An 8,971-nucleotide genomic window follows, 5' to 3' on the forward strand; every position below is an offset into this window, starting at 1 on the left:
GTGGAAGCATCCTGGGGTAATGTAGATTCTAAATTGTTCAAATCATGACCCCTGGGGGTAGGGCGGGGCCACAGTAGGGAATCCAAGTTTTACATTGAAATATATAGGAAAAATCTTTAAAAATCTTCTCAAGAACCACTGGGCCAGAAAAGCTGACACTTATGTGGAAGCATCCTGGTGTAGTGTATATTCTGAATTGTTAAAATCATGACCCCAGGGATGGGGGGGGGGGGGGCACAATAGGGATTCCCAAGTTCTACATTGAAATATATAGGAAAAATCTTTAAAAATCTTCTCAAGAACCACTGGACCAGAAAAACTGAAACTTATGTGGAAGCATCCTGGGATAGTGTAGATTCTAAATTGTTCAAATCATGACCCCTGGGGGTAGGGCGGGGCCACAATAGGTATTACAAGGGGGGAAGTCTGGTAATGAACAGCATGGCCAAAGTTACTCAGGTGAGCGATGTGGCCCATGGGCCTCTTGTTTACTTTTTGAAAGAAAGACATGTAATTGTATATTGAATGTTTATATTTGTAATCAGTAAAACAAAGCTATCTGGAATTAACTTATACTTGTAGGATGTTATTGGGGTTCCAGGGGTCAAAATTGTTTTTTAATGTTCTTATTAAACCTGCCTCCATATAGAAGTTATGGATATTTTTGTGTGCTTGTGAAATTGGTTTAAGCTTTTAGTGCAGTGAATATCAGAGAGCCAAGAATTATGATAGTTCTTAGTGAAAAGAAAGCGGGTGTTTGATTGAAGTCTCATGATCACAGACAGAGAGAGAGAGAGAGAGAGATTCCTGGTATATATACAGTTGAACTTCGGTTTCTCTTACACCCATATCTCGAACACCGTAGATTTATCGAAGTGATTTGGATGTCACAATCATTGACTCTTAAGTATTTGTATCCTTGATATCTCGAACTCGATTCCTCGGATATCTGGATTTTTTTCTGTCCTATCGAGTTCGAGAGAACGAGGTTTGACTTTATAATATACACACTTGCATTTGACAAATTAAAAGGGAAAAAATGCTTCATTTTAACATTCCTGTACATATTCCATCAAATTCAGGATGTTAACAGTCGATAGAAAATTGTGAACAAGTGAAACACGTACATGTACTTTTCTGACAATTGTGCATATGCAGAAGAAATTCCCACACTTGCCAATTTATTGAAGAAATTCACAATGACCTTGAACATTGTGCCTTAAAACTAGTAAGGCCAAAGTTTTTTTTTCAATTGGTTTACGATTCCGCCGACCCTATTTTTCCCTATTTACGAAAATAAAAATAATGCGTTTCGTCTCCCGAAACTGTCATCTTATTCCGGAATTTTCTCGACCAAACGACAGTGTTTCAGTTTTTTATAATACATCTTAATCATTAAAGCGTTTTAAGAAATATGAGGCTTTCACGATCATTTAAACTGTTAAATAACCTGCACAAATACAACGTGATTGTCAAATATGGCGGGACACGCGTATTTTAAGGTGAAGGCTTGTTGTGAAAGCAATCCCTCACTTTCCAAAAACTTTTTCATGAGTGGAAAGGCTGATCAGAGAATAGGTGATGCGCTTTACCCATATTTGTCCCACTGCAATGTGTCCATTATGGAAATTCGGACTAGTAATTCTGAAGAAGGAAAACCATCGACAGTAACAGAGCCGGATACTCCCATTTCTGTTCTGGAGTCATTTGGCGTGCGATTCGTTTTTGTTGACATAAAACCGAATGGTAAGAACTCTTATGTCTGACAAAGTATTTTTGAGTAAACATTAAAATAAAATCAAATCATAAAGTGAAAAATTTCTTGCGAAAAAACTAAGTGTCTCAATCGTGATAATCAATTTAGTTTGTCGTAGGGTATGTGTCAGATTTCACATTTTCTTAAAAATGTGAAATCTGACACACGCAGTTAGTAATTAAATTCCCATAAGAACGAGAGTTTTAATCATTGAATTTCATTTCCTTTTTTAAGACCAGGCAGATGCAGCTGAAGAAAAGGAAAAGAGATCGGTTAATGTTTTTGACATTTTGATGAATGTCCAAAAATCATACGATAAACTACCCTCTTTAAGGTATGCACAAGGGTATATATTTAATGTACAAAAAAGATTTATCAAAAAAATTGCACATAATTTTATTTCTGTTTATTGAATTTAAAGATATTTTATGTGTGATAAGATTATGTTGAATATTTATTTCAGGGTTGATTGTAAACACTTTGAGATGGTAAAATTTTAATATGGCACATTGTAGTACACTACTATAAAACCAGCATCCTGTCTTCTTATAACATTCTTTCTTGTGTGTATTTTTCTGCAGCTTTACTTGTGGTATATGGTTTGTGTAGTGTCTATGTCAAAAAACATCCTGGTATATTTAACCTCATAGCACAATGTTTAACTTTCCTATTCTTTTTAAAACCTAGATCTGTATTTTCACAGAAAAAAAACAATGGAAATTATATTTATATTTCATATAAATTTGAAATTCATTCTATATTGAGAATTTGTTTATTTTTCAAGTTTTTATAAAAGGAAGTATTTATATGAATTTTTATATAAAAGAAATAAGTCTGTATTTGTTTCTATGTGTTTGTATATGTATTTTTAGGAGAGAGAACAATGCCAAAGACAAAGTGTACAATATTGTTTTGAATCTTCTGAAGAAGAAAGGAGTTGGTTTTACATCTATGCAGGTTTGGATTTATAAAAGTTTGAAATGATTTATCTGTTGTTCAGCTGATCAGATATTTATCCTGTCTATATGAATTCTTTCATGAAGAATATTAAATGAAAGAAACATGTATTATTGCTTTCAAATACAGGTGGAGAGTACTGGCGTGTATATTACAAAGACACTCACTAATGTTCTTTGGTACTTGGATCCACACATTGAAAAATTCCATGCCAAATGTATTCACTTGGGAGATGATATCAACGATTTCAGAGGATATAATGACTGGAGACATCAAAAAAGGAAAGAACCAAAGGTAAGAAATGTCATAACAAAATATAGTGAGTTGATTTTAGATGTAATTAATATTAAAAGTAGTATCTGTTTTCTTTGTTATGAAATGCACTATAACACACAACACATGTTTCATAGGTGACATCTTCAGATTTGAATGAAAAAATCTCAGAACTTCTCATCATGATGGGACATCCATTCTTTTTGAGTAAAGAATCGAAGGAACTTCTTGATATGTGTAATATGTTGGTCTGTGGTATGAAGAAATATTTGGATTTTTTGAGTGAGCAAAAGGAAAGAACAGCTTTCAATCACCAGAAGCCTGAAGCTGTTAGAGGATTGAATGACAAGTGGTCTCTAAGAAAACCAGACACTTCTCATGGAGTCAATGAAAACTATTTGAAATTGCACGAGTCACTTACACAACTTGAACCATTTGATCCATTGTTTTTGTATGATATCCAACCTGAGGATAAATTTGAAAGGAGGAAGTGGATTGAAAACCTAACTTTGCCTTATTCTGTGAAACTCTACACTCACCGATTTGGAAATTATCTTGGGAATTTTCATTTTGTTTGGAAAATTGAAGATAATGATGCAAATGGTGACCTAGAGGCCATATCGAGCATAAAGGAACACTTGCCTATTTATGCAACAAGGGCGATGAGAAATGAGTTTATGAACCGTTATTCAAAAACTGGAACTAAGCCTGCTATCTTACGAGATATGTACAGATTCTTGACACGTGATGCTAGTGCAGCAGCAACAAGTGATGAAAGAGCAGTGGATGATAGAGTTTTAGAGTTCCTTTTACAGGCTGATGCACCGGAAATGTTTTACGACTTGAGAAAAAATAATGGGAGACCCAAAGACCCATCATTGGATCCATTTTGGAATGCCCTAGATACGTATTTAGAGGAGGTATCTGTTGTTCAGGAGAGGCGTCACTCTGATAAAATGTACATGCCTTTAGCCATTAGCTGCCAGGACTTGATAGAAATTATAGCTGCAAGACTGCCTGCAGGATCAAATTTACCATCCCGATCATGGTTATGTCTGAATTTTTGGCCATCCAACGCTTTTGTGCGATCAGCAGTATGCTACACAGGCCGCTTTAAAGTCAAGTATGCAGTACAACAAAGACTTACCAGAGCCAAGCATCCCGATTCCTCTTATGCCTTCAATCTTTTTTCCATGATGAAAGAATTGGCAGTGAAGTTAGGTTCAGACTGTGCCTTAATATGCCTAGATGACAAGTCTATTGTGCCAATAGGTGAACCTGGTTCACCAACATCAACGGGTGTTAGAGCTCATAACAAGTCTTTGATACCGGAGGGAGCCAAGTTGTCAGCCCTTGACCATGACTTCCACATTCATGGTGCAGTGCCCTCAGTACTTCTAGATGTCGAGCTACCCGAGTGCAAAGACGACAGCTTTTACAATGGTGTTCTTCACGTAACTGTAAAGGACAAGGTTTTTACACCATCCAGCCCAATACGCCATGCATCTGAAAGTATATCTATTTTGAGAAATAGCAGAAGTTCTGATGGACTTTCCCTGGACTGTCCTATTCTTTTTATCTACACAGATGGTGGTCCAGATCATAGAACAACCTTCTGGAGTGTAAAACTTGCACATATAGCAACATTTATTGCACTTGACTTAGACCTTCTCATTGCAGCTAGGACTGCACCCTTTCACAGCTATAATAATCCAGCTGAGCGTTGTATGAGCTTGTTGAATTTGGGCCTACAGAATGTATCCTTGCAAAGAAATTCCATGGATGCCAACCTGGAATACATTGTCAAATCTGCATCAACATTGAAAAAGCTGAGGGACCTTTCTGAGAGACAACCAAATGTCAAAACAGCACTTGAAGCATCACTAGAACCTACTCTTTCATTATTGAAACACAGATTTTCAAAGCTTAAGTTGCACGACAGACATGTTGTAGTACATGATGGAGCAACCTTGGAAGAAATCAAGAATGTGAGTGATGTCCTAGACTTGTTTAAAGATACAGAAGATTCTTGTAGTGTGATAGAGTCTAAGGAGAAAAATGCACCAAAGAAGTTGAAGGATTTTATTGACAGGCATTGTAGAGCACGGCAATATTCATTCCAGGTAAATGAGAAATTGCATTTTATTTAATAAATGATATTTACGTGTATATTCAAAACATTCCCCAGTGTCAACGTTTAAATCTGTTTTATTAATATATCACTTCTATCTAAAAGATAAAAAAGTGTACTGAGTGCTGGTATTGCACCCTGAACCCAAAGAGGCGACCAGAAGATAAGCCCCTTCATTGGTTACCTGATCCTACTAAAGGTCCTGACGACACATTCCAATCTCTTGAGGCTCTCTTGGGCACTGAGACAACAGACAAGGATTGCCCTGGTTTAAGTTCGAAAGGAACTACTACTGACAACGACAAAAAACACAAAGGCGTTTTGGTAGGAGGTATGTTAATATACTGTACTTGTATTATTATTCAATACAAGGGGTATTGTGGATATCCAAATCTACTTCTGCTTCAAAATAAGAAAAAAGAAGGTTGTATTTATTAAATATAATCATATTTCTTTTTATTTCAGGCAAAGTTCGCAGCTTCATAATCTGCTGTCTTTGTGGAAAGCGTAGAGTTGTTTATTGTAAAGAACGCCTCAATAGACAACAGATTACAGACATCGAAGAAGTTCAAGATAACCTTCTCTATACTTGTGGATCTACACTGTTCCCTGCAGGCCACAGATATCACGAAACTGTTGTGGTGAAGGAAGGGCAGGAGTGTGCAGCGGAAATGGAGACTACCTATTATGCAGGTATACATAAATAAAATATTATTTTTAAATGAACAAAGACTAGATTCAGAAATTATATTTTACACCTTGAATATATTGTAGTGTTATTTTAGACATCACTTTTAGTAGTATTTAATTTTTAAGCATTTCTGCTTGCAGGTATCACCACTAAATTTCAGCCAGTATGTTTCTTTTGTGGGGACACTGAGGTGGACAGCGCTTCACAGACTGTGCAAGACTTGAGAAAAAATTATAGCATTGTCCGACCTATTTGTGCAAATTGTATTTCAAGAGGGATTCAGCCTAAAGTTCGAAATGCTTTAAAAATGAACAAAAAGTGATCCTGAAAAAAAAATAAAGTTGGAAAAACATTTTGTGTTTATTATTTTTATTTAATCAATTTAAATGCTACTCAAAAAATAAATTAGGTCAAGGTTCCAAATTATTTTTTTTTTTATTTTTCGACCACCCAATGCATATTTTTGTGGCCAAAAATCGTAAACCAAAAAAAATAAAAACTTTGGCCTAAATGATAAAAAGCGGGAAATTTTAAAAGAAACATGAAACAGCATCAGAAAATGAGAGACAGGGAAAGCAATATAGTCAATCATACTTTTGAAGGGCGGCATCTCCCACCCCTACCTGAAAATAATGCAATATACCAAATGATGCCTTAATTCAAGAAATCGACCAAATGCCGCAATAAAAAATGGGGATGTCGGGAAAACTGTGAAGAAAAAATTCCAATGTTCTCAAGAAAAGTTTTATATTATGATTTGGTGCTTCTGTTCTGATTTATTTCTGCTGGGCTAGTGAGGGAGAATTGAGCTCAACTTGGATTCAGCCTCTGTTACTTTTGGCCTTAAAAGAAAACAAGTTGTAAGCCACTTTGCAATTTTATTTTAGAGAAACCGCAACTCACAATATTAAGAAATAACAGTAAAATAATTAACTTTACAAAACCTCCTGAAAAATAAATAAATTATAAATAACATTTCATTTTCCAACATATTACAGTTCAGTTGCGTTATAACTTTTAAAAATAGTATATAAATATGATTAACATAAAGATGCTTGAATATACATGTACGTACCTTAAAAGAAAACAAGTTGTAAGACTTTACAATTTTATTTTAGAGAAACCGCAACTGGGGTTGTCAGGGCGCGCACGGCTATTATATACCCCAGAAACGGTTTCCATGACAATTCCACCAGTTGTTAACTTTTTCAGTACCCATGTGACATGACCGCATGTGGTCATCGTGTGATCAGTGTTTTCGTAATTCTAATTAAGAATTAACCTTTGCCAAATTAGGAATTTCGTATTTCATAAATTCAATTTAAGACGTGTTCAAAGTCAATAAGTTTGACCAAAATCAACATTGTTATCCTCGGAGAACACTGACCACTTACATGAAATATTTAACCTATTGATAGTGATTTACTTTAATTATTACTGAACTGCCTGGTCCGAATACACAATTTGTAAACAAGAGTTACGAAATATGTTTACAATCTGTAAGTAATAAATGCCAAGTAATTTCAAATATGACCCTGCACTGAGTATAAAGATTACACACTTAAAACTAATAGATATTATTAAATTACAACAAAAAATGTGAATAATACAAAAATTCTATATTAATTACTTCCTCGCCCGTGAAAGTTTGGTGCTCAAATTAATTATGAGTGCCCAATATATCGTTACATGAATTTCATTGACAATATCATAAATACAATTGAAAATAATCGTTTAGACTACAACTTCTCACTTTGAATTGTCACATAAATACATAGTGCACTGTTAATAAGCAACCACTGTCCACCGTTAAACACAAGGTTATGCAGTTTTCTTCATCCTTGGAAAATTTAGGGATAGGCGCGCACCCCTATTTTGGAATATTAGCGCGCATTACGGACCTACAAACACTTGAGTTACTTTTTTGCATTTTAAACACTGTTTGCCAAATGCGCGGCATTGCTGTCGAGACAGGCAGTTACCTCCACAAGCTTGGCATTTTACATTTGTATTTGTAGAATAACTTGGATAAAAATTGGGCTTTGGATTTGAAAAATAATTGGGACGAAAATTTCTTTGATTTTTTGGCGAAAACTTTTTTTGAAAAGGCTGGGTACTAAAATTTGAAGTATTTGTGCTGGATATTGCAGCCGCGGTAGCTTCAAGTTTGTCTGATAGAATTGACATGAACCTGTCCTCTAATTGCTGAATGGAAGCTGCAAGCAAAGCGTTTGCAGTTTCCGTACTTTTGATATAGTCTGCTCCGCCACAAGAGCTAGTTTTCGTACTTTTTGTAAAGTGTCTGGACTCTGAGGCATTACGATTTGCCCCATTCCAGATTTTAACCCCTGAATAGTAATCCCAACTAGCAGGTGCATGGGGAGATCATATTCTGGGGCTATAGACGCGTGACACAGGTCATGTAATCATCGACTGTTTCCTCTTGGTATTGTTTTAGATTTAATAAATTAACGTCAAATGTTGTCTTCTGTCACCTTTGAAATCTTTCTAAGAATGCTTGTTTTAGATTTGCCACAGATGATTTTGCCGAATCACTTAGTTGAAAGTGCCATTGCTTGGGAATGTCTTCCAAGTAGAAAGGAAACGCCGAGAATGCTGCCGGTTCTGACATATTAAAAATATGCCACCATTGCCGTAAACAACGACCACCACTGGCTGGCCGGTTCAGCCTGATGGTACGGTGACAGTTTTATCACATTCAGAGCATGTCTGGCTAGGCTCCTGTGGCATGGCAACTTGACCTTTAGATGAATGTGACGATGATGGTGAAAATGATGGAGAAGGAGGACGAGAAGATGAAGATACATATGTAAGTGGAGCAGAACTGCTGAAGATAATTATCAATGTAGAAGAAGACGAAGAAGAAGAAACAGAGGAGGACGAATCTGCGCCTCTAATAATTGGTGTTTCCTAGAGGATTCTGGTTGCCCTTATCAATCCTTGCAATCTTACGGAGGGTGGCGCTGTTGGAGTAGTTGATCCAGTCGGGATCATTCCCTGGAAGTTTGAAGTCTGCCGTTCGCTGCGAATATCCATTGTCCGGGCCGGGGTCGAATACGAATCTCCACCAGATTTTTGTATGATTATTTGGTGCTTCTGTTCTGATTTATTTCTGCTGGGCTAGTGAGGGAGGATTGAGCTC

At 36.1% G+C, this 8,971-nt stretch overlaps 1 protein-coding gene across 1 annotated transcript; it reads left to right on the forward strand.

Moving 5' to 3' along the window:
- The first annotated feature begins 1,995 nt into the window (after positions 1–1,995).
- Positions 1,996–8,743, forward strand: LOC133178667 (uncharacterized). The gene is made up of 7 exons (XM_061313387.1): positions 1,996–2,090; positions 2,220–2,244; positions 3,124–5,109; positions 5,223–5,448; positions 5,583–5,810; positions 5,949–6,071; positions 8,577–8,743. The coding sequence occupies exons 1-7, from the start codon at positions 2,050–2,052 to the stop codon at positions 8,741–8,743; spliced, it is 2,796 nt and encodes a 931-aa protein (XP_061169371.1). The 5' UTR covers positions 1,996–2,049.
- The last annotated feature ends 228 nt before the right edge of the window (positions 8,744–8,971 follow it).

The sequence above is a fragment of the Saccostrea echinata genome, unplaced genomic scaffold (assembly GCF_033153115.1).
Source record: "Saccostrea echinata isolate AGI-Se365-2 ecotype Australia unplaced genomic scaffold, CSIRO_AGI_Sech_v1 ptg000003l, whole genome shotgun sequence".
In the NCBI taxonomy this organism is placed as follows: Eukaryota; Metazoa; Mollusca; class Bivalvia; order Ostreida; family Ostreidae; genus Saccostrea; species Saccostrea echinata.

Coding starts and splice junctions, on each gene's coding strand:
- LOC133178667 (XM_061313387.1), top strand. CDS start 2,050: ATGAATGTCCAAAAATCATACGATAAACTACCCTCTTTAAG. Junction 5,110..5,222: donor CACGGCAATATTCATTCCAG/GTAAATGAGAAA, acceptor TCTATCTAAAAG/ATAAAAAAGTGTACTGAGTG. Junction 6,072..8,576: donor CCGACCTATTTGTGCAAATT/GTATTTCAAGAG, acceptor CTTGACCTTTAG/ATGAATGTGACGATGATGGT.